At 40.1% G+C, this 26,954-nt stretch overlaps 1 protein-coding gene across 6 annotated transcripts in view; it reads left to right on the top strand.

The window, feature by feature from the left end:
* The window catches only part of LOC134803701 (fibroin heavy chain-like), an 86,780-nt gene that overhangs the window by 40,048 nt on the left and 19,778 nt on the right, over positions 1–26,954 (top strand). For 3 of the 6 annotated variants that reach the window (XM_063776496.1, XM_063776497.1, XM_063776495.1), the window contains 9 exons: positions 15,754–16,834; positions 16,949–17,079; positions 17,444–17,528; positions 17,922–18,057; positions 18,472–18,671; positions 18,971–19,087; positions 19,184–19,290; positions 19,512–19,967; positions 24,997–25,154. In XM_063776496.1, the coding sequence (XP_063632566.1) occupies positions 15,754–16,834; positions 16,949–17,079; positions 17,444–17,528; positions 17,922–18,057; positions 18,472–18,671; positions 18,971–19,087; positions 19,184–19,290; positions 19,512–19,967; positions 24,997–25,154 (2,471 nt within the window). Of the gene's footprint in view, positions 1–15,753; positions 16,835–16,948; positions 17,080–17,443; positions 17,529–17,921; positions 18,058–18,471; positions 18,672–18,970; positions 19,088–19,177; positions 19,291–19,511; positions 19,968–24,996; positions 25,155–26,954 lie in introns of all 6 variants that reach the window. The other 3 variants (XM_063776500.1, XM_063776501.1, XM_063776499.1) reach the window with 3 other exon arrangements.

Raw genomic sequence — 26,954 nt, 5'->3', positions numbered from 1 at the left:
CCTAAACACGAAGTGGTTTAGTTGCATTGTTGATTGGTACTGGTGACCACCTTCCGGCTCCATCATCAGACCCTGAGTACTATCTTAAGTCAAAGATCTTGTTGAGCCGAATCAAACGAGCCCAAACACGAAGTGGTTTAGTTGCATGGTTGATTGGTACCGGTGACCACCTTCCGGCTCCATCATCAGACCCTGAGTACTATCTTGTGTCAAAGATCTTGTTGAGATGAATAAAACGAGCCTAAACACGAAGTGGTTTAGTTGCATGGTTGATTGGTACCGGTGACCACCTTCCGGCTCCATCATCAGACCCTGAGTACTATCTTGAGTCAAATAAATACATATAGAATGTCAGGTCGTTTCAAATATTTTTAATCCTGTCCGGTAGTTTATTAAACTGTACCATTATAAATTATAATACTATAAAAACAGTGCTAGGATCAAAGTCTCTCGTTGCGGTTTACACGCACACAGTATAGCGTTTTACACGGCGCCCGCCGCACACAATGATAAAAAACCTCGTCGTCGCCGTTGAAAATGTGCGGAGCCGACCGACACACGTCCTGCCTCTACAAGCTCTGCCGCGGCACTGAGCTGGCGCAGCGCGCGTCATCGGTAATATAGAGTAGTTTTCAAAAAATTGCCAAAAAATTATAGTAGAATTTCATAAACACTAATGTATACCAACAGTATAAGCAAACGTTGCAGATTGCTTGAGTATGAAAATGACTTCGATATTAAGTAGATTTTCGTAGGAATTGACACTTGTTTCGGAGAGAAAATCGAGTTCGTTTTACTTTGATTTTCTCTTTCTCAAAGGTATGTAGGAAAAATATAGTTTGATATGCCTAAAGTACAGGGTATTAGTAATACAAAATAGCCAGGTTTAGCAGAGTAAAATTCTCAACATTTCCAAATAAGAGCTCGCCATTAAGTGCTTCACGGGGTTTTTCGGAAACGACCATCAGAAAAAAAATCATTACTAATTTAATAAGTCCTTTTTCTAATATTTACAACGATATTTATAAAGATAAGAAGACGCTTTTACTGGAACAAGTACTCATTGTTTCTAATAATGAGCGCAAAGTCCTGAATTTCGTCGACTAGTATCATCAATTTTGCATTATTTCGACTTTTCTTGTAAGAGCGCTCTTAAATACCTAAAAATACAGACTATAGGAACCCTTGTTGTAGTTTCGCCATGTCCATCTCTCTGTCCGAGGCTTAGCTCACTGATCGTTATTGCTGAAAAGTTGCAATGAGTATATAAATTAATCACTTCGAAAATGTAATAAAAAAATTAGAAAAAAATCTGCTGTCTCATTTCGGTGTAGCAAAGTCAATGTTTTCTATTGAATAGCTGATTTTTTTCGCTATTTCGGGGTTAGCCCCATAGTAAAAGTTGTTCAGTATGACCTACATAGTGCCTACATATTCCCTCCTCAGTTTGGTCAGAGATAACAAAACCACCCTGTATACATATGTTATTTTTGGGTAGTGACCCTGCCTGTGAAGCCAATGGTCCTGGGTTCGAATCCCGGTAAGGGCATGTATTTGTGTGATGAACACAAATATTGTTCCTGAGTCAGGGGTGTTTTCTATATATATAAGTATGGATTTATCTATATAAGTATGTATATCGTTGCCTACCACCAATATTACAAGTTTTGCTTAGTTTGGGGCTAAGGTTGATCTGTGTAAGATGTCCCCTGATATTTATTTATTTATTACATATACTGGGTCAAGCAGATCTTGTCAGTAGAAACAAGTGGCAAATTTGAAAAATGTAGGCGCGAAAGGATATCGTCCCATAGAAAATTTGAATTTCGCGCCTTTTTCTACTGACAAGATTTGCTTGACCATCTATATATGTATGACTTTAATTTTGTTGGCTTTTCTATAACTATTGGCACTTCGCTAGGGCCCTAGGCCGTGTAGCCAACATGCCAATCCGTAGCGATCGAAACGCAACTGTCCCTGTCTTACTAATACGGAAGTGTGATAGAGAGACACAACGCGTTTCGTTGTCGTAGCGATAGCGATTGTCACCTTGGCTAAGCCCCCAGGTCTTATAAAAGGAGCCCTAGCAGGCGTGGCTCACTCCGCGATTTCGTCGCTTTGCTACAGGTAGCTAAAAGTACATCCGTTCCACACCAATTTTGGTGGCTAGCCATAAGCCGCGCGTGACGCTGTCGCCACCTAGCGGTCATATCTGTCCTGATCGTAACAGACGCGTTTTGTTAGAGAGTGAGTCTTCTGTACCTAGTACTATTATTATTTATTCTGTGGCCCTAGATCGGAGCAGATCCGTGGAAGCTTCTTAGTAAAAAGGCAGATGTCAGACTAATAATGTTGGTTTTTCTCGTGAGAATCATTGTTCATTGTCCATTGTTGTTATTTATTTTTTCAACCGTTCTATATTAGCATGTAATTGTCATGGTTATTTCCGGTTTTTTGCGGGTTCTGTATACAGGGCCGCTTAAGGGCATAAGGGGGTTTTCAGAAAAAATGGTACTGTACCATTTACTTTTTTCGAAAAACCATTAACTTTTGGGTTATTTAGACTCAAAATCACGAGGACGATTGAATGAGACAAAGAAAAAAAGTGTCCCCAGTTATTCATACAGATTTTGGGTGTCAGTTTTGTAACGGTCGATACAAAACTTATGTGAATATGCGTTTTTAAAATCGATAGTCCTCGTGATTCTAAGTAGAAATAACCGAAAAGTTGATGGAGTAGCGAAAAAAAGTAAATGGTACACTTTTAAGTAAAATTGCCTATAAACAGCATTATAATATATAATATAATATATTATATAATACCTACAGTTCCAATACTACTAAGTACTAAGATGGCACCGTAGAATTTTCTATTTAATAAATTTTAATACATGTTTTGACTGACGCCAAAACGTACAAGAATTTTTTTTACAATTTTTAAGCAAAAAAGTAATCCATGGTCAGGGGACATATTACCGTTTGGAGTACCTAACTGTAAAATTTTTTTTTTTGAAGGAGTGTTAAACTTATGATCCGTGTTTTTACATAGGACGAAAGCTTTCCTTAGAAACATCTTAATGCGAACGAAGTAGGTATAAGATCAAACAGTGTCAGACTAGAGTTAGACCAAGAAATGTCTGCAGCGATTTTGATAGCCCACGCGTGCAAGTACTCGGGCTGTCCGGATGGTCGATGACCAGTTGGGCGTCCTAGGTATCGCTGGAGCGATGAGGTCGTGAAAGATCTGAACGAGCTCGGTGCCGTCGATTGGACAGAAACGGCGCTAGACAGAGAAGCATGGCGTTCCTTAGTGTCAGAGGCCAAGATCCACTTCGGGTCGCTGCGCCACGGCAGTAGTAGGAGTAGTACGCGTGCAAGTGTCATTTTAAACGTCAAACTTCTATGAAATTATAACGTACTTATAAATAACACTTGCACTGCGTGGGCTATCAAAGTCGCTGCAGACTTCTCTTGGTCTAACTCTATGAACAAGGGATCTGCGATCTACAGAGTTCGCACGGCTGTCACAATGGTTATTATGTACAATTAATAACAATACCTTATGTGGAAACACTTATCAAATAAACAGAAAAAATTGACAAGTTGCACATGACGGAACAGCAAGTTATAATATTATACATAATGTTTGTAATTATACATAATGATTGTAATCGGACCACTGAACAATTTAGCGTGATATGGGCACAATAGGAGCCGTGCGCGGGAGGCTCTGCCGTCTTGTGGCCTGAATCGGAAACCTATGTGCACATGTACATTGCCAAAACAAGTGCTACCATCTACCGTTCTCGTAGGTTCTGCCATCTTGTGGGCTACATCGGAAGCATAAACGTCACATTTACGCCCCACGCCAAAAATCTGACGGCTCCTATGCTGCCCCCTCTAGGTATAGTTCATGCACGCCCCCTATATGTACTAATTTTATTTTATTTTATGTTTTGATGTTCGGTTCTAATTCTTGTTATTATTCTGAAAAACGATCATCATACGACAAGTAGTACAAGCTGAAATGTATGTATATTTTACCTGTATGAAAATTGTATATTGAGATAAATAAACTAAACTAAACTAAACTAACTATGAGCAACATCGCTTTTTGACAGGATATAGGAATACATATGCGCCTCACTTTACAATTATCACATACGGCAGCCATTCACTAAGTGTGTTCCGCGGAACCCTAGGGTTCCGCGACACCCCTGCAGGGGTTCCCCAAGAATTTAGAACACTATGCTTTAGTCGCCTCGAAAAATTTTACCATGCAAAAAACACACTTCTAAAAACTATTGTTTTATTGTAGGGTTCCATCAAGTATTTCGCTTTCCAAAAGGGTTCCGTCAAAAAAAACCGTGCAAGTGCGAGTCAGACTCGCGCACGAACCATTCCGTACCATAATGCAAAAAAAAAAACGAAAAAAAGAACAAAAAAAAACGGTCACCCATCCAAGTACTGACCACTCCCGACGTTGCTTAACTTTGGTCAAAAATCACGTTTGTTGTATGGGAGCCCCATTTAAATCTTTATTTTATTCTGTTTTTAGTATTTGTTGTTATAGCGGCAACAGAAATACATCATCTGTGAAAATTTCAACTGTCTAGCTATCACGGTTCGTGAGATACAGCCTGGTGACAGACAGACGGACGGACGGACGGACGGACAGCGAAGTCTTAGTAATAGGGTCCCGGTGTCAGCGGTTCTCAATCTTTTTAGGGTCCCGTTTTACCCTTTGGGTACGGAACCCTAAAAAGATTGAGAACCGCTGACATACGGATTATTACGTAGGTAGAGTCTGTTCGGAAAGAGAAGAGTCGTGGAATGTATTGGGCCCCATACATTCCACGACTCTTCTCTTTCCGAACAGACTCTAGTAGGTATTAGGCGATGATTTTGTGTCAAGTCATATTATTTGCACAAAAAATATATTTGAAATATTGTGAATGTAAGAGTAACTTCATGTTAAACTATTTTCGACAGTTTTTGACAGAAAAGTAGTATAACCTTAACTCATACTAATAATATTTTTGACTGATACCTGTTGCGGGAAAGTAACGGCAATAAAATATTAAAGATTGCCAATCAGACTTTCCAGCTAAAAAAAAGAAACTAGGCCTTGTACGGATTAGTCCGCTTTCCTCACAGATATTATTGGAAATAACACATAATTTGATCCTAAGACCCCTTAATCGCCGGTGATCACACCAGTGAGTCAATATTTCACATCTATTGGCCATATTCGCCCATATTGGCTTTACGTAATTAAGAATCGCACCAATTTTTAAGCGTATTTCGATGTATTTGCTATTTTGCTCTGCTAACACTTATGTAAGGTTGCGACATTGTTAGAACTGTGTCATGAAAACAAACGATATTTTGGACAATAATTGTGACAGAGACGATTTTTTGTAACGTTTAGAAGAGTTTATAGAGTTAGACCAAGAAAAGTTTGCAATGATTTTGATAGCATACGCAGTGCAAGTGTTATTTATACGTCATAATTTCATAGAAGTTTGGCGTTTAAAATAACACTTGCACTGCGTGTGCTATCAAAATCGTTGCAAAGATATCTTGGTCTATAGTCTGTATCTTTAGGTATTTAAATAAAAGTAAACAAAATCTACCCTCAAATGGTCCCTTAAGCCAGTTGAGGGTAATAGATGAAAACATTACATGATCAAATAATGTAGGTTAAGGTCAGGTCGTTCAGTGACTGATCCCGGCGGCGCTTTGTATTTGGTTAGTTAACCAATAAAATAAATGTAATACCTACCCGAAAATTTACAAATTGTTTCTTTACTTTTATATAAATACCTAAAGATACATACTATAACTCTAATTTCCATGGGACATCCTCATACTTATTATTTGCGGCTCTCAACTATATATATGACATATTTGACATGTTCCATACACACACGCCAGGGCGGCGCCAAAGTCAAAGCAAATATCATATTCAGCCGATGACACTTCTTAACTCCATTACGTGTGACCTTTACCTTTACCAAAACATTTAAAATCATATTTTTAAACATCAACACGTAAATAAATCAATCTCTTATCAGGCGTCACTTTTTAAAATCAAACGTGAGATCATTAATTTCAAATGTCGTTGCATCAGATGTCGGCCATCTTGGATATTTTTCTGAAGGCGACTGTATTTACTGATGTATCGGCGAAATTATGTCAAAATTTTCAAGCGGAAAATTTTCAGAAAGTACCTACATATTTTTGTATTATTCACATGCTTCGTTATTTGTGGTATTCATAGATTTATAAGGCATAGATTCCTAGTTCGTACACCCCCAGTGAAGCCATTTCAAGTGCGACGTCACGTCACACTCGCATCATCGTATTCGAACGGCCCTCGCAGTACTCAAAGTCAAATCGGTCTGTGTACACCTCCCGTTTAAAAATCAAAAACTACAGGAAAGATGGTTGTTTGTACAGTGAATGGGTGTCACAACACATCATATAATAAAAACAAACCGCTTGATATTACATTTCACGCGTAAGTATCGAGTTTAATGTGATATTTTTACATAATCGTAAATACAAAAATCCAAATTTTCGTCAGCCGCCATTTCTTCTAAATGTTGCCAGTGTAGTGAATATTTTTTCCTCCAAATGGGACATGACGTCTACATTCTAAAATAAATACGCTCCATTAAATTTCATTGTATAATTATAGAAAATTATAATTAAGTTAATTATTTAGGTAAGTATTTACTTTTTTCTTATTTTTATTTTGTGTCATGTTCGTTTCAGTTTTCTGACTGATCTACTTCTGTCTGCGAGATGGAAGGAAAAAAATAGACTAAATCGGAATGACGCAATATGGAAACATTGGAAACGGACTCAACACAGTCGAATATGCTCTGTCCTATTTAAATTTATTCTTATTATTTTATGCACATTTGTTAAATAAATAAAAATAGTAAAAACTTATCAGCTATTTATTTAATCCTTATTTCACAAAGTACAGAAATGCAACAAATCCCAAAATAAACAAAAAGCTTTTGCTACAAAATCGAATCTACACACTTCCAAATTATTAATAACCAAGTGTGATGTTGTTAAAATTCCCCTACTTTGAGAGAAGTAAATGAATACTGGCAACATATTTTGTATATGTGTGTGTTTGCTGAGCGTAAAACACGAGCGTTCCACGCACACATCGATCGTGTTTCGGCTTCACTTTTGGCAGGTTAGCCGTATGGAGATTATCAGTCTATGCGTTATTAGTTTAAGGTGGTATTTATATAAATTTAGGTATTCTGTGGCTCATAGGAAATAAAAGATAAAACGTTTTGAATTATTTTCTTATTTATTATAAATTAGAAAAAAACGGTTTTGGTTAATAAGATTCTTGCAAGATTTTTATCCGTTCTCAAGTTTTCAATTTTATTTGCGTTTTTTTATTGAATGTCTACACAACTTACGTATTTTAAACATAAATACCTAAATAAATAAGAATGAGTGAAAGAAGGCTAACAAAGACATCGTAAAGTATGTGAAAACGAAGACCGGATTCATCCTGAGGGTCGCGAAGTTGGAATCTCGACACAATGCGAATTTTAATTCGTTTGTGGTGAGCGTTCCGACTGACCATCTAGCGACCTTCACCAAGGAGGAGTTTTGGCCGAAGGGTGTCAAGTTTCGGCCGTTCCGCGGCCGGCTCCCTGACACTGCGGGGTTGCGTAATGCATCGCAGCCATAATGTGATATGTAGTGTTTAGTTTTTTAAAGTTTAGTTATAAAATATATTTTTATATAATATGTATGCTAGTTTTAAGGTATTTATGTATGGGCCATTAGTTGCCTGAAATAAAGATTTTCATTCATTCATTCAAAGAGAGGGTATAAGGGAGAAGAAGCAGCGGGAGTTGGAAGGGGTAGACCTCGGCGGACTTACAATTAGTGTTGTTAGGAACTCGAGTCCCTCGAGTCTGAATTTGAAGAACTCAGCTCGTTTTTACGAGACTCTGCGTTTCAGAAACTTCCGAGTCTTTTAAGTCCCGAGTCGAGTCTTTTTCAAGAGCAACTCAAAAGGACTCGAGCCTCCGAATAAAGACTCCGTCAACAATTTTATGGGTTTTCCTTAAGTTAAAAAACAGTAAAGAAATTAAAAAACAATAAAGAAATTAGGCGTTTTTGAGAGAGAGAGAGAGAGAGAGAGAGAGATTATTTATTTGTGAAAACACAGGTACAATGATTGATCTTACATTACAGTTTCGTAGTCTCACCATGCTCTGCCAATAGTGGCGTACAAATACTATACTACTTATAAACATAAAACATGCACTATTTCAAAATTTACAAGTTGTAAATTAATTTAGAACATAATTATACACTTAAGAAATAAAATTTATACATATATTTAATTTTCATTCAAATATTCATTTATTTTATAATAACATTTTTCGATTAATAGTGCAGTCAGTTGTTTTTTAAATTGTGATATTGGTAATGATTTTAAACAATCAGGAATTTTGTTATATATTCTGGTTGCCATTCCAAAAATGCTTTTTCACATCAATGTGGTGTTCCGTTGCTCATTGTGCAACTTCTGGTCATATTGTGATCGCGTTGGATATTTGCGGTACTCTGAGACTTTAGTTATGGTATGATTTGTGTACCTTTTAAACCTTTTAAATGATCTACATTTTGAAAATGTTTGTAATAAAAATTCTCTGAAAAGGACTCAAGTCTCTATACAAAAGTCTCTAACAAGCTGAAAAGAACTCGAGTTTTGACTTAATTTTACGAGTTAACTGAGTCGAGTCTTGAAGCAGAGGACTCAAAGCACTCGAGTCCTGCTCCTAAACAACACTAGGCGGACTTCCTCTGATCAGATCGGGGAAATCCTGAAGAAGGCCAGGTCAAGAGCACCCTAAACCGGCGAGCGTGTATGGAATGTTATGAAAGTGAAGGAAGCGAAAAAAGTATGTCAGGATCGTAACAGGTAGAAATCCGTGGTCTCTGCCTACCCCTCTGGGAAATAGGCGTGAATATATATGTAGGTATACATGTACATAAATAAATATTAGGTATGATGTGTCATTTGTGTCATTTATTGACAATAATATTAAACACTGGTAAAAATAAACTTAACATTAAAACACAATACAAACGTGCTTATATAACATTAATAATATTGTTATTATTAAAAACGTGTGATGGAAGAATTAGGCATATTTATATTTTGTGTTGTGTTTAAGTATACTGTGGCTCTTTAGCCCCCGTTTAACCTTTCAAGTCGGTACTTACCACTGTGACTTTTGTCCCGAATCGGCCATGTCTGATTTATCCGGCCATTTGCATTGTTTATGCCGTTGTTGAGTTTAAACTTTGATCTCTGATAAGTTATCGAAGATCGCTTGTAGTTACTTCATTTGGAAATGCCTGGCGGCCCGACTCGAACTTTAAGATACGTCAATTAATAGATCTAGAAACGATATGGATTAGATATGTCAGTATAACACTTTAAACTCTCGCGTTTTGTACACATATTTAATTACACAAACGGGTCTACCGCGATATAATTTCATTGTTGTTGTTGTCTTTCCGTGACCACAGCTGGAACGTCGGAATTAAAGGTAAAAACAATGAAATTATATCGCGGTAGACCCGTTTGTGTAATTAAATATAGATATGTCAGTGTCAAATGTAACGTTTCTTCAAACCTAAACGTCACTTTTGACTCTGGCACATCTAATTTTCTGGGGTGTAAGGAAGGAGACCGCATGTGTATTTTTCGAACGAAACTAAGAAATGAACCGTATCGACAACCGATAATGTGGTGCCTTTAGCTGAAACCCTCACATTTACTTAAGTACTTACATCGGCCCGGGCCCGTACATGATAAATGATAGTAAAAACGATAAACATTTTCGACATTGTTTGATGTGTACCTGCCGGGAATCGAACCGTTGCACAAACGGTTCAGCATCCATCACTCATCGTTGCGCACGCGCTGGTACACTCGCGCACACAACTGCTTATACAGAAATCTATAGCACAGAATAAATAATAGTACTACCGTACAGAAAGGACACTTCCTACAATACCGAAGTTTGACAGCGATTCAGGGACGAATCATGCTACCCCTTTCTAATGTATGACACTATCCCTTTCGGCTATTTAGGGTTGTCAAAATTCAAGTAGGTAATTATTTTATCTGTGGTTGTGCACGCAAAGGGACGTCAAGTTGTGCCAACCCTAATAATTGCTCGGAGCAATGCTGAGCCGAACGGAGCCGAGTTTGCCCGAAATCAGGAGTGTCTCCTCACTGTCTATAATCTGTATCTTTTGGTATTTAAATAAAAGTAAACAAAATCTACCCTCCAATGGCAAATAAGACAGCTGAGGGTAGAAGAAAACATTACACGATCAAATAATGTAGGTTAAAGTCAGATCAGTGACTGATGCAATGTTTTGTAATTGGTCGGTTAACCAATAAATGTTATAACTACCCGAAAATGTACAAATTGTTTGTTTACTTTTATTTAAACACCTAAAGATACAGACTATAGTAAAACCGAACCTGTACGGTTACCATCAGTTTGTCACTGACGTAAACGCCGTCGAGAACGTAATTTACTTTCTATACATCTCGCTCGCACTCGCATATTAGTGCAAACGGGACGTATAGAAAGTAAATTACGTTCTCGACGGCGTTTATGTCACTGACAAACTGATGGTAACCGTACTGTTGAACGCCGCGCCGTAACGTGGCAAAAGCCGGGGGTAGGAAACTAGAGCGTTCGGGCATTCTCGGCTCCGTTCGGCTCAGAATTGCTCCGAGCAATTATTAGGGTTGGCACAACTTGACGTCTCTGCGTGCACAGCCACAAATAAAATAATTACTTGAATTTTGACAACCCTAATTAGCCGAAAGGGATAGTGCCATAGAAAGGGACAGCATGATTCGTCCCTGAATCACTGTCAAACTTCGGTTTTGTAAGAAGTTTCTTTTCTGTACGGTAGTACTATTATTAATTCTGTGATGTCACTGATGTCTCATACTAAAATCGGTCACAAAATCGCTTCGCGCGGTAGCCAAATACTTATACTAAATAACAGCTGGATCTTCCTGGGGGCCTAGCCAAGATCGTTTATAAAAAAAAGCCAATAAACTTAAATAATGCATGGAAATATAGTCACGTCCTCTTGGTCATCCTAAATGTCGTTGGGCGGATAAAGTGAAGGTAGATCTCCGTGAGCTCGGCGTCGGCGAAAGCTGGCGTGAATCCGCTCAGCCGGCCTAGCCAAGGTTACAATCGCTATCGCTTCGACAACGAAACGCTTTGTGTCTCTCTATCACTTTTTCATATTAGTGCGACAGTGACAGTTGCGTTTCGATCGCTACAAAGCGTAAGCGATTGGCATGTTGGCTACGCGGCCAGGGCCGAGCAAAATGGCGTGCTCTTGTGTTGGAGGCCAATGGCACGATTCGAAGTTTAAGATACGTCAAATATTACGACTAGTTACGATATGGATTAGATATGCCAGTGTCAAAGGTGACGTTTCTTCAAACAAAAACATTTGTATATTTCGGGGATCTCGGAAACGGCTCTAACGATTTCGATGAAATTTGCTATATGGGGATCTTGGGGGGCAAAAAATTTTGCAAAGCCCGGTCTCCCAGATATTGTAGGTATTAACTGAGATGTTTTTCTGAATCGTATGAGATTAATAAAATGTCACTTTTGTACGCGAGTGTACAGTAAAAACAAGCGGGTCATCCGTGACCCCTGGCCGCGACAATATATCGCAATTTGACCTTTATATCATTTCATTTGACGACAATAGCTGTCAAAAAGCCATCTTGCGCCCTAGGGCGATTGCAAAGATGGACCCTAAGGCGAAATTTGCAAAATTATTTTGCAACATAGTAGGGGAATTTCTCAAGTTGTAAATACTGGGTGGTTTTTTGCTTAGAGTACCTATTTATTAATAACTGGAGACGCCTTGTCTGTACAAAACAGACTGCCGATTTTTGCGGGGGAGGGGCACGTCAAATGTATGGCTATTTGTACGTAACGTACAAATAGCCATGTCTTATAACGTCAGTCTATACAAAAAGTTGCAAAATGTGCAAGGTTTTTTCTTAAAAGGTAAGCTCTTAAAAGCGACTCCAGTTATTAAATGCTCTAAGGTTTTTTTGGATCGTGATCCAGAGTGTCAAAAATGTATGGTCATACTGAAGAAGGTTTAATACAAAGCATAGATGGTAGGATCCTATAGATGTGCAATACGCATGCGGCCTTTAGATACGGAACATGCGCAATGCGACAAAATTAAAAATTCCTGACAACATACCAAAAAACAACCTTACGTAATTTGGTCGGGTTATTTGTTGCCCACCATACTAAACGATGGGGAATAAAAAAATAAAAGACTCAGAAGAAAAATAAGAGTCCCAACTGCCATGTAATTCGATATTTGTCAATATTGTTTGCAAATGACACTTTATTTCGAATAAAACTTCATCTCTTCTAGAATAGAGGTCAAATAGAATTGCTTTGTTTATCAGAGTGTTCAAAATTTGAATGTAATTATACAATCGGTATTGATGTTATTATTTTACAATAACAAAATTTTCACACAATAATAAATTTGCTATAACAAAACAGTTTATTATGCTGGTAGTAATTTGCGGTTTTTGAACGCGTCATGGAGGGTTTATGTATGATGTAGGTATGTGTAGATAAATGAATTTAAATGCACGGTTTTTTTTTTATATCAAGGAACACACGCAAAGTGACTTTAAATTCATTGTTAAATAAATTTATAATGTAGGTATGTAATAATTCAACTCTACTTGACTGCAAGTTATGTTAATGATTAGTATTGTTCATCTAGTTTTGACATTGTAACATAACAATAGTAGATTGTTAACCAAGGGTTGAAAGGCACCCATTTGGGATCATTCATTAATTACGTCACACGAATTTCTAGGTTTTTTGACCCCTCCCCCCCTCCTTGTCACACTTGGTCACATTTTGCAAATCCCTCCCCACCTGGTGTGACGTCACATTTTAGGCAAAATCGGTAATAGTAACTCGGCATTATTTTTTTTAATGAAAAAATATTTTAGGTAAAAGAAATATTAGTAATTTTATAACACAAAACCAATTAGGAACGAAAATTACTTCCAAAAACTCATTATTTAACTGTACAGCGAATAAAAAAATATAAATTAATTTTCGGTTACTGATGAAGTTAAAGTGACGTCACAATGTTTGTGACTCCCCCCTCCCCCATGTCACAACATGTCACATTTTCTTCACCCCTCCCTCCCCCTAAACGTGTGACGTAATTAATGGATGACCCCTTTCTGTCGAGGTAGTTTGGCGCTCGAACGCAGTGAGAGCGCCAATAGTCCGAGACGGAAATGGTGCCTTTCACCCGAGTTAAACACTCTACTTTTCATATCGAATGCGAGGAAACCAAACAAGACAAGGCAATTTCGGAAAATCAGCAATTGAAGTACCTAATAGACCTACGGCCATGATTTTTTTCATTAGGACTTACTTGCAATCGGAGACTTTACAAGTGTAAAGATTAATAACCCCTAGCGAAAATCATTTAGATTGCAATATTTACGAAAATACACATTTTTTAACAAACTGCAGTAATTTTAAAATGGTTTGTACATTATAGTATGAAAATCAGCGAGATTGCCTCTTACTTTTTAATTTTATACTTTTTCGTTCTAAAAGCCGCAACAGGCTACCGGACCGCACCGCGACCTTGGTGCACCGCACCACGTAATAACATAATAAAAGTATTTTAAATATTAAATAACTATTTCATTAATAATATAACAAAATTTTTATCTTGTATTTTATTTTATTTTCATGAATATAGTGCTAAATAACTTTAAAAACCAATTTAATATCGTACAAAGGTTTAACTGTGGCTGTTTGCCTTTGCTAATTTACGCAAGTGTAAGGTTTAAAAAAATATTTTTGGTGTATTCCTGTTGGTTCCCGCCTTACGAAATCGAGTAAATAGAATTCAACGAAAGAAACAAGAAAAAATTGTTTTTAACAATTTACTTACATCATTTTTTATAAAAAAAGGATCAACGTGGGATTAGTAAAATTAAACAATTACCAATTGTTCCAAGCGAGGAAATAAAGACACTATTTTTCCATTTTGTTTCCACCCAGTTGTTCGTGGGACGGGGACGCAGAGGAGTACACTACTTTTCTGCGCTAGAGCATAAACGTATCACTTTCTGCGCACCTTTTAGAACAACAACGACCCACTTTCAGAGCATGAGATATGAAAAAGGTTTTTTACAAGCTTTTATTTAGTTTCACCTGACCGTTGTCTGTCTGCCTGTGTGTAATCAAATCTTGCAAGTTAAATTTGATCCACTTCCCGGTTTCCGATTGAGCTAAAATTTTGCATACATACGTAAGTCGGGTGACAATGCAATATTATGGTGTCATCTGATGATGGAGACCGGAGGTGGCCATAGGAACTCTGTGATAAAACAACGAAACTTAATTGTGTTTGGGGTTTTTAGAATTGTCTCGATGAGTATTAGTCGTCTGTGGAAAAAAAGTATAGTCGGCGATAAAAGCTTGTATCAAAAATGAAATTTTTGCCAAAAACTTATTATAGCTTTAAGTTTGCATGCCATATTTTGGCTAAACATGTGATACTAAATTAATTTATTTTTGACATCCGTATGCAATTATGTTTAAGCAAATAAATATTCCTATCAAAAAAAATGTTGAGTTACAATAGGCCCCGTGCATGAACTATAGGGGGCAGCATAGGAGCCGTCAGATTTTTGGCGCGAGGCGTAAATGTGTCGTTTATGCTTCCGATGCAGCCCAGACTCCACGAAACCCGATTTCTTGACTTTCGCTCGATAGAAAAACATCACAAAAATAGGTATAAAACGCATTAAAATTTGTAACGATTTTTGCACAAAAACAAAAAAAATAATTTGTTTCTAAAAATGTGTAATTTTATTATGGATGCGTTCTCGCGCCATCGTCTAATTTAGTCGTTAAGTGTTACTTGGTAACGAGCTACAATAAATTTTCACGCTTGGCTTTATCATATTCAATGAGGGAGGCAACTTGACATGTTGATAGTCTTTCTTATTTATATGTCTCCCATACGCATTTCTTAACAATGTACAAGCCTATTATGCATTCAATTTGTCTTTACTGACGATTATTAATAAACTGACAGTAATGATCATTATAAATTATCATTATTAATGATTGCGTCAAACAAGGTTTTGTAATAATAATTTTATGGGCTCCTGATTATCATAATAGTAATAATCATAAGATAAACCATTTATTCAATTTCCATTTAATCACAAATACATAATAGTGTAATAAAAACTAGCCAAGAGCATGTCGGGGCATGCTTAATGTAGGGTTGCATAGTGGCCACTATAAACAAAAATCCATAAACAAAATAATATTAGGGGGATTTTTTTTTTCATAGTTACAATATGTATCAATTTAATGACATTTTAATTTTAGCTCGGGATGTTTTTTTTCATAGTTACGATACGTATCAATTTAACGTAATTTTTTTAAACGGATCACTTAGAAAAATAGCCCTTTATTGAGACGTATCGATTGTCGCTTTCTCTAATATTATATGTATTTTTTTAATAAAGTCATGCCAGCTGAAAGTTAAGGAATTTCGACTTAAATATTGCAATTAAATGTAAAACGTAATGTCTCATTGTTACAGAAACAATACTGCAACACGAGAACCGAAATTTGCTGCCGCATCGAGATCTCCACCCTCGCTGGAGCCAGCGATCTCCAAGGTTCCCTCGGAGTCGGAGCAGGCACCTACAGTGGCAGCAGCTCCGCCAATGCCAACCGTCAAGGAGGGCTGTTCGTGTCATCTAGCCAATCAGGAAGCAACGGCTTTGGCGCGGCTGCTGGTAGCGGCCAATCAGGACAGAGCGCTTTCGGCGCCGGCCAATCAGGACAGAGCGCTTTCGGCGGTGGACAGACAGGACAAAGTGCGTTTGGTTCCAGCCAAACAGGACAAAGTGCGTTCGGTTCCAGCCAGTCAGGACAAAGCGCGTTCGGCTCTAGCCAATCAGGAGCCTTCGGCAGCCGAGGCTCGGGATCTTCATTCAACGCTGGCGCTAGTGGGACCACCGGACAGGCCGGTTTTGGAGCCGGCTCTTCAACCTTCAACGCTAACCGTGGATCTACTGCCTCAAGCTTCGGACAAGGAACGCAAGGTTTTGGTGCCCAAGGTGCCTTTGGATCCGGATCAGTAAACAAGGCCGTTGAATCCAGCTCGTCTACTTTCGGATCAACAAACAGAGGAACAGGATTTGGAAGCTCTGGAACCAAATTCGGAGCCGGATTTGGAGTAGGATCCACAGTCGCCCCGACCACCGCTGGCCGCTTCGGAGGAAACGAAGTCGTTTACAAGCAAACTAGTCAATCTAACTTCGTCGAAACTGACTCCTTCTCATCAGGAAGCGAGAATACTGGGCTCTTCAGACCTGGAAGCGGGCTTAAGCCTGGCATTCCTTATCTGCCCCCTGACAGTACCAACCAGGGCTCAAACGTGGTGTCTTCCACCGCTTTCCCGACTCCGTTCATCACCCCTCGCCCCACCACCCCCCGGCCGACGTACCTTCCCCCCACCCCGTCAACGGCTGCCCCAGGATACCTGCCGCCCATTGGCGAGCCTAGCTTCAACACGGAGACAAGGCTGCCGGGACCGCCTACTTACAATGAAGGCCAGCTCATCTTGGACACTTTGAGGCCTGGACCTACCAGAACTCCTGTGCCTGCTCCTCCTAGTAAGTATCGAATCATCATCATCACTTTTATAAACTAATCCCACAAACTTAATGAGAAAAGTAATTATCACGAATAAATTGTCGGCTAGTTTTTCATAATCTTCCTCTTCTCAGGTGAAGTGCCATCAGGCTGCGCCGCGGCTCTCAAGTGTACCCCCATCGAGTACTGTACGGCCGAGGGCGTCATCTCCAACACCACTGTTGCCCTGACTAGAGATCAGGAGGCCTACAGAGTCCCCCTTACGGTAAGAGTCACAACCATCCTCATATTGACTGAGGTGCTGAAATAGTGAAATTATTTTCGCAAGAGCCTTTTTTTACCGTCTTTATTTCAGTTGAGCAGTAACCCATGTCCCAACGCTATCCATAAAGGCTCCCATGCTCTATAATATGTCAACAAATTGGCCCAAGAATCAACAACATCTATTTTATAGACCTTAAATGTCACGACCGACACTACTCCAGTTCTCTACTGCCACAGAATACGATCTTCTTAGGTCTTTTTTAGAACCAGTAGGTGGTATTTGAGACACGTTCTCTCGACTGCTATAGAACTGAAATTGTTACTTAGGTTACATAAAACAATATTTCTATTTTCTCCTTCAACAGGATTGCAAGGATCTCGAGACTGGACGCGTTGGCAAGTGCTGTCGTGATCCCTTCTACACCGATCCCTGGCCAGTCAACCAACTTGGTGAGTCACTCTCTATTCATAAAATTTAGTAAGGTCAATGTGGCTAAGACCGTATACAAGGGAAGACCGTCTATAATCTATTTCGTCGCTTTTAACTCTTGCGTTTGTACACATACACAACTTACAACAGGCAGAGCAGAAGAAGTAAAGCTCTTCCTTTCTAACTGTGTCTGAGCGACGTATGTATACAAATACGAGAGCTTTTACCCTATGACGGTCTTTCCAGCAATAACTTTTATATGCCGAACATAGCCACATTGACCTTATGTCTATAAGTTTACGTTTCTTGTTTGAATAAACTGAGTGGATCCGCGAGCTGAAGGTTTAATATGTATTATAAAATGTTGCCCCGATTGTTCCTTTCATAACTGTTGCTTATTTTAACCTGTACAGGCAAATGGGTACCCAACACGTTCGGTGGTAATGACGGCAAATATACTCCAGACAGCAGGGGTTCGCCCAGCATCGGCCGCCCAGCCGTCACAGCCAGGCCCCCTGTCACTGGCTCCACCCTCCTAAATAACTTTAGGTAAGACAGCAGAATGTCTACAAGTATTGGTTAGTAGTATTACATTTCATACAGCAGAGGCTCGCCCAGCATCGGCAGACCAGCTGTCACAGCCAGGCCCCCTATCACTGGTTCTACGCGACATCCCCCCCACATTGTTAATATCCAAACCATAAGATCAAACAATACTTTAGGTGCAAGGGGGGCAGTCTAACAACTTCTACGCGAACGAAGTAAAGTCAGACCAAGTTAAAGTTAGCAGCAATTTTAATAGCCTAGACGCCCTAGACGGTTCAAGTGTTAAGTTATCTTCACAATTTCATAGGAGTTTAACGTTTAAAATAACACTTGCATCGTTTGGGCTGTCAAAATTGCTGGTAATTTACCTTGGTCTGACTCTAGCTGGCAGCGGTGACCAATATTTTATTTCAACAGGTCAACAACCAAACCGACTCCTACCTTCGGGCCCAACCAAGTGACCCCAGGATTCCCCTCCGTCACTCAAACGTCGTACGTGAAGGGCGGTCAAGGTCAATATGAGGTCCGCGGCCAAGGTCAGGCCAGTCAGGTCGGCCAAGGTCAGATCGGGTTCGGCGGTCAGGGACAGATTGGTGTTGGAGGTCAGGGATCAGCTGGTGAGTGTTTATAATTTTTATTAATACTGATTATTATTAGGTATATTTATAGGTCGTCTGATTGTAAACCGGTGGCCTAAAACCAAACCTCGACTACACTACAGTAGAGTTTTTAGTTTCACTAGTTGCTTATTACCTATATATGTAATGCTTAATTAGACATTATGTTTTAAATTTGACACACTTCCAGGTCTTCCATTAAGATTTTATTTTTCAAACAGACCCCAAAACTATATTTATATAAGTATTATTAATTATTGTGTGTCGGCCGAATCTTAAATGTTGTGTTGTTGTCCCAGGTCAATTCAACTCCCAGTCCCAGTTCAGCAGCAGCTCGTTCGCTCAAACCCAGCGCGGTCAAGGCCAAGCTGTGACCACTGGCCAAGGTCAAGTCGTACAGCAAGGGCAAGGTCAAGGTGTGACCACTGGCCAGGGACAAATCGTACAGCGCGGTCAAGGTCAAGGTGTGACCACTGGCCAGGGACAAATCGTACAGCGCGGTCAAGGTCAAGCTGTGACCACTGGCCAAGGTCAAATCGTACAACAAGGTCAAGGTGCCTTCGGTCAGGGCGGCAGAGGACAGGTCGGCTTCGGGTCACAAGTGTCTGTACAAGAACAGGTAGATTTATTTATTTAAATATTTTTTTTAATAAACAAATAGTCATTTACAATGCATGATAGTAAAATATTGCATTTCTCAATTCGGGGTATGAAGATCATCCATTTCACAATTTCTGCTACCAACCAAATTAAATGCACAATGCAAGTGTCATTTAGTACAAAACGCCCTTAAAGCTCCGTCCCCTATGACAAATTCATCAAAAATAATTTTGCCCGCAGGCCGCTTTTAACTCAAGAGACCAAAGCATCGCCCAAAGCCAACAGACGAACCGCGGCAACGCCCTGACCACCGGCCAAGGTCAAGCCGTCATCACCGGTCAAGGTCAAGCCGTCAGCCAAGGATTCGGCCAAGGCGTTAGCCAAGGATTCGGCCAAGGAGTTAGCCAAGGATTTGGCCAAGCAGTTAGCCAAGGATCAGGCCAAGGAGTCAGCCAAGGATTCGGCCAAAGTGTCAGCCAAGGATCCGGCCAAGGTGTCAGTCAAGGATTCGGCCAAGGTGTCAGCCAAGGATTCGGCCAAGGTGTCAGCCAAGGATTCGGCCAAGGTGTCCGCCAAGGCTCCGGGTTCTCCGTGAGCCAGGGAGGCGGATTCAATGTGGAGAATGAGTACTCAGACTCGGCTTCTAGAGTGTTCTTGAGTCGGTACAGCGCGGGAGGACAATGTGGACTGTTCAATGTAAGTGATTTTCTTGTTTATACACTAACATCATCATCATTAAAGAAAGAAAAAAGGAATAAATAAAAAATAAGTTCAAAAACTAAAACCCGACTACTGCAAATCGCGCTCTAAAAAGTATGAAACAAGATAAAATTCTTATCTGAAATTATCAAACAGGAAATATTATAATGCAGTAGTCGGGTTTTAGTTCTTGAACTTATTTTTTATTTAATTAATTTTGGGGTCATGATTTCGTTACTATTTGAAGTCACTTTATATTACTTTAGCGAGGGCGTCCTCAGTACAGAAATGCACGCAGAGCGCCGCATATATCGGGCTACGCCTGACTCCTTTGGCATGGAGGCTTCGGAACGCGTACAGCGCGCCTCGTACGTCGGGCTACGCCCGACTCTTTAAGTATCAGGGCGTCGAAGGCGCCCAGCTTTGAAACGCGTACAGCGAGCCTCGTACGTCGGGCTACGGCCGACTCTTTAAGTATGAGGGCGCCGAAGGTGCCCGGCTTTGGAACGCGTACAGCGAGCCTCGTACGTCGGGCTACGCCCGACTCTTTTAGTACGAGGGCGCCGAAGCCGCCCGGCTTTGGAACGCGTAACGAGCCGCGTACGTCGGGCTACGCCCGACTCTTAGTATGAGGGAGCCGAAGGCGCCCGGCTTTGGAACGCGTGCAGCGTACCTCGTACGGCGGGCTACGCCCGACTCTTTTAGTATGAGGGCGCCGAAGGCGCCCGGCCTTGGAACGCGTACACGTACAGCGAGCCTCGTACGTCGGGCTACGCCCAACTCTTTTAGTATGAGGGCGCCGATAGCGCCCGGCTTTGGAACGCGTACAGCGTGCCTCATACGTCAGGCTACGCCCGACTCTTTTAGTATGAGTCGGCGCCTGGCTTTGAAACGCGTGCAGCGTGCCTCGTACGTCGGGCTACGCCTGACTCTTTTAGTATGAGCCCGACTTTGGAACCAGTACCACGAGCCTCGTACGTCGGGCTACGCCTGACTCTTTTAGTATGAGGGCGCCGAAGGCGCCCGACTTTGGAACGCGTAGCGAGCCGCGTACGTCGGGCTACGCCCGACTCTTAGTATGAGGGCGCCGAAGGCGCCCGGCTTTGGAACGCGTACAGCGTGCCTCGTACGTCGGGTTATGGCCGACTCTTTTAGTATGAGGGCGCCGAAGGCGCCCGGCTTTGAAACGCGTACAGCGAGCCTCGTACGTCGGGCTACGCCCGACTCTTTTAGTGTGAGCAGCTTTGGAACGCGTACAGCGTACCTCGTACGTCGGGCTACGCCCGACTCTTTTAGTATGAGGGCGTCGAAGGAGCCCGACTTTGAAACGCGTACAGCGACGAGCCTCGTACGTCGGGCTACGGCTGACTCTTTTAGTATGAGGGCGCCGAAGGCGCCTGGCTTTGAAACGCGTACGGCGAGCCTCGTACTCGACTCGACTCTTTTAGTATGAGCCCGACTTTGGAACCCGTACAGTTATAAAATAATGCGCGTCATTAAAAAAAATACCATGTATATAGCGGCCAAGCAAATTTATTTTGCAAAAACCTTTTTTGTATCTCCGTAGTCGCGTAAGCGTAACACGCGGGTCGCGGATAGAATCCAGAGCACTTGTAGATTCGTAGTTCGAATTATCTACCCGATAAATGTTTAATAATGTTTAATCATTCCTTAATGTTTTATCGGGTGCATGCAAGCAAAGCCGGGTGCAAAAGCTCACAATATGTATATATTTAAAATGTGCTCTTTCAAATGATATACAACACGCCATCATTACTTATTTTTATTTTTTTGGTTTATGACTTTATGACCTCTAGAGGGCGCCGTGTTCATTTTTTTGTGACGTCATATAGCCTATAACCAGCGGACAATTAAGACGATTCGAATGACATATCGTTTGTCAAATTTCAATGAGTACTATACATACCCACATACATAACGGTCAAAATCATAACCCTCCTTTTGCGTTGCCGTAGTCGGGTAAAAATGACAGATAAGGACAAACGATTATTAGCTAATTGCGGTTTGTAGCGCGTTTATGAATAAGGGGATAGGTCTTTAATTCTTTAATTATTAATTCAGACAAACACTAGGTATAAGTTTACAGCAGCAGGATGCCAAGACACTTATACTGTTAATACATAGTCAGTATTATAAACAAACATAAATATCTCTAGAATCTGAAATTAAACATACATAATTATGTATAACTAAGTTACATGGGAGATTTAAAAAAACCTGATATTAAGTAACATAGGCAGAGTTTAAAAAAATCCTGATACTACGTTGTAGGGACGGCCACGTCTTAAGGATCACTCACGCTAGACCTGGCCGTACCCGGACCGAGGCATCCGACATGTCATTTTCTAAAGTGTCATTCTATGGAACTTGCTAACTATGTAAACATTATAAACAAAAATCACTAGTAAATTCATCAGTCAGAGACAATTTCAATATGGCGGTTTGTCTACATAGTTAGCAAGTTCCATAGAATGACACTTTACGACGGCTGATCGGTGATCACGTGGTGCTTTCCATAGAAAACGAAGCGCGAGAAGATCCGGCCCGGCCCCGGCCCGGTCTAGCGTGAGTCATCCTTTAAGCATTCTTTTAATCTGTAGCATTAGACACCAAAAAATTATATGCTACTTACTTGCAAATATACCTACTTCAAACGGCCAAAAACGCTATGTTGTAATATCCATAAGTTCCATAACTATAAAATATTGGGCCGTTTAAAAGATGAATTATTACTTTCAATTTAAATTGCTTAAAGCAGTGATATATGGTAGTCTAACCGTTATGCATATTACTTAATAATTTATTACCGTCACGACTAAATTTGCTTCAGAAACAAAAAGCTCGATGTCTCAAACAAAGATTTAATAATAGTATAAGACGTGTAAAGTTTAAGAAGAAATCTTGTCTGCAAAGATAGCGTCAACTGAAGTCAAACGTCAACATTTAACAGACGGCCCGATTCTAACTTTAAAATACGTCTGTTAATAGATCTAGAAACGATATGAATTAGATATGTCAGTGATAAATAAGACGTTTCTTCAAACAAAAACATCATTTTTGATACTGACACATCTAAGCCGTATCGTTTCTAGATCTATTAATTGACGTATCTTAAAGTTCGAATCGGGCCGAGAGTTAAGGTGACGTTCGGATGTCAACGGCAGCTGCATTACTGTTGCGGCGTCATTGTCTCTGCCGCTGTAACTGTCATTTTCCAGAAAAAAAAGAAGAAGAAAAGAGAAAATTGACAAATACAGCGGTGGCAACTACGACTTCGCAATCTTAAAATGCAGCTGCAGTTGAGATCCGAACTTCACCTTTAATTCGTAATTTATGAGACCATACCTCGTTCTGAATTAGCTGTCAATTTGAAGAATGAAAATCGGGTCTCTATTGTTTCCCAAATAGTTTTAAGTCATAATGTATTGTTTGTCCGAATTTTCGTTAGTCATAATTTGTTTTTCTCAGAAACGCGTAACTTTTCAGGATTGCCATAAAACAAACCTAACCTAACCTATCTATAGAATAAACCTTACGAAAATCCTGAAAAGTTAACGGTTTCAGTTTTATGACTAACGATAATATGACAAACAATACATTATGACTTAAAACTTTATGGGAAACAAAGGGACCCCATGAAAAATCTTACCCCTTAGATGATATAACCAAACGGAGACGCCTCGTCTGTAATTATCTGTACAAAACAGTCATTTTTTGTGGGGGAGGGGCACGACAATAGACAAATAGCCATGTCAGATAAACGTCAGTCCATACATTGTGTATGACCATTGGCCGCCTATTTTCGACAGAGGGGAACGCCTGTTAATGGCTACTCCGTTTGGTTATTATCCTAAGTCTTACCCTGTTGTGTGTACTACGCCTTACTCACACACGTGCATAGCTTAGTATATAATGCCTGGTACTTGTTATTTAAGACAAAATAAACCTATACTCCTGAGATAGTGTTTGTCTTTACGTCCCACCTCACATGGCGACCCTGCCAGGATCGCCATGTGGTGTGGGACGTTAATTAAGGCAACCAATCGGTTATAAGTATGTCTTTATTCTGGCTAATGTTCCTAAGTACTAGCGTATATATAATAATAAGGCTACGTACGAGTGTGCGTGGCGTAGCGCACACTACAACACCCTTGTTCATTAAACATAGCAAACGTTTGTTAAATTATGACTTCTTCTAAAAACACGAATGTCCAAATGATAGGGACAAACGATTGTCAACGGCTTGCTAAAGTTGACAAACGTTTATTTATAACGCCATTAGACTTTAGACATCTTACATAAGTAATAAATCTTTGGTCTCACCTAATAAAGAAAAAGAAACAAATAAAGAGATATACAAACAGTTGGCAAACATCTTAATCATCTAACGCCTATATCAGCTAATTAAAAATGCAGATTGAAGTAATAACATATAAATTATAGCTCACGATAGCCACGATCGATTCATGTGATCTTGTGCAATCTGAGAATCTTTTCACTTTAACTCACTTGAAAATGTGATGTCTATCCCAAACTCTTTCATACACTTTGCTTATTAAGAACTATTATTATGTGAAATCGAGTGAAATGAAACTCATGAAAATATAATTCCATCTTGTTTTCCTAAATTCGGAACACATTTTTAGTGTCATGTTTTCTGAAAATCAAGGTCACTAAAATCTACTTACTTAGCACATAAGTATATTATTTTACTAAAAACCAAAAATCTAATCTTCTGGTCACAAGATACAGATGTAGTGCATAATTATTCTCCATCGTTTTTTTTTTCCACGGAAACGTACGAACGTGTCTTGCTATTTCAGCCAGTATCGGTAAAAAAAGTACTAAGGTTGACTAAAGAAGCATGTCAAATACGAACGTTTCCGAGAAAATACGATGCAAAACAATTATGCACCACATCTGAAAAATTTATCGTCTCTCTTAATAATCGAACTCCCTTCGATTTTTTTCAATATTCCTATTCTGAGATACTGTTCCCCACCAGGGCCAAAAACCATACGGAAACCGCAACGAAAACGAAGTGGACTTCGCTGAGATCCCCTGGCAGGCCATGGTACTCCTCCAGACCAACAAGAGTCTGTTGTGTGGAGGTGTCATTACCAGGCCTGATGTTGTTGTCACATCCGCGTCTTGTGTTGACGGGTAAGTCTAAACTAAAATTAAAATGTGACGTTTTCAACTAAAATATACCACATTGTCGGTTGTCCATTGGTTTGATTTCATTTTAAAGCTTTATGGAAATAGCGTCTTATTGACGACCGACAATAAGGACCCGTTTGGTTGAAATCGCCACAAATACTGGTAAAATAAGATTACCGGCCCTGTAGGCTAAGCAACGGTAGTATCGCGAGATAGACTATCCATCCCTTTCTAATTGATATAGATAGAAAAAGATGACCTACTGACGAAACTAGTAGCAATCTGCACTGTGGATGTATCATCACCAGGCCTGATGTTGTCACATCCGCGTCTTGTGTCGATGGGTCTAAAGTAACAGTAGAAGCCAGGCCATGGGACTCCTACAAATGAATGAGTATATTGTGAGGAGGTGTTAACACCAGACCTGATGTTGTTGTCACAGCCGCGTCTTAGGTAGATGTGTAACTCAAAAATAACCGTAATATGTACAGATGTAGTGCATAATTGTTTCCATCGTATTTTCTCGGAAACGTTCGCCTTTGTCACGCTACTTCAGTCAACCTCGGTACTTTTTGTTCCGAGGCTGACTGAAATAGCGAGACACGTTCGTACTTTTCTGTGAAAATACGATGGAAAATAATTATGCACTACATGTAATGTAACATGTAAGCCTTTAGTGCTTCATCTTTTCATCCCTAGATATATTGACACTTAAAGGGAATATCCAATAACCTACTTAAAGTGTAAAGGTGGCTGTGATGCTTCAGACCAACGAGCGAATCCGGCTTCAGTGTGATAACAGCATAATAGATACAGTATAGAAACACATTCTGGTCTAGTGAAAACTTATTGCAACAGCCATCTGGGTCAACTTTCGTCAGCCGTTTAGCGGCATTCCTGTCAGACAATGTGTCATTAGATATGGCCAGATAATGGATGGGAGTGTCAAGGTGTCAAATTGATGTCAATGTTAGGAATTTTGCGAACTGATGCTGATATGATAAGGATTTTGCTAGGCACAGTTTTTAGAGGCAAAAAAATATATTAAAGATGACTCACGTTACCGGGCCGTGTCCGGGCCGGAGCTTCCAGCGCTTACTTTTCTATGACATGACAGGTGATCACGTGATGCTTTCCATAGAAAACGATGCGCCGGAAGCTCCGGCCCGGACACGGCCCGGTCTAACGTGAGTCATCCTTAAGTATTTTTTCCGAGTACCTTTCGTAAATATTGTAAGTACTTATATTACACCCAAGAGCAATTTAATTGGGTCACTTCTCTTTGTTTAAATAATCATAGAGAGTCGCTCTTTTTGACTGTCATAAAGTCATGTAACAAGTCCAAGTTCACAAAAGCGCCAGGTCAAAAGCAGGTACAGATTGTGTGCATAATTGGACAATCTCACACAAATTAACTCAAAAATCTCAAGAAGACCTGCCGGCCTAGTCAAGGTTACAATCGCTATCGCTTCGACAACGAAAAGCATTGTGTCTCTCTATCACTCTTCCATATTAGCGCGACAGTGACAGTTGCGTTTCGATCGCTACGGAGCGTAAGCGATCGGCATCTTGGCTACGCGGCCTGTGTTGTTACTAAACAAAGATAAATTTCGTATACAGCATAGTCTAATAAAACATGGTCTTCCATTCCCAGAGTGACACGGGCCTACGTCACAACAACATGGCCGCTATATATAGCGCTATCGCATATTATCATATAGCGCTGTCGCATGATGACGTAGGCCCGTGTCAGTTAGGTGACCTAGAAAAGACGGGAATGGAGTACCAGGCGGAGTATATTAT

This window comes from Cydia splendana, chromosome 27, assembly GCF_910591565.1.
Source record: "Cydia splendana chromosome 27, ilCydSple1.2, whole genome shotgun sequence".
NCBI classification, from domain to species: domain Eukaryota; kingdom Metazoa; phylum Arthropoda; class Insecta; order Lepidoptera; family Tortricidae; genus Cydia; species Cydia splendana.
The sequence above is the reverse complement of the archived record's forward strand: the minus strand, read 5'-3'. Positions and strand labels throughout refer to the sequence as shown.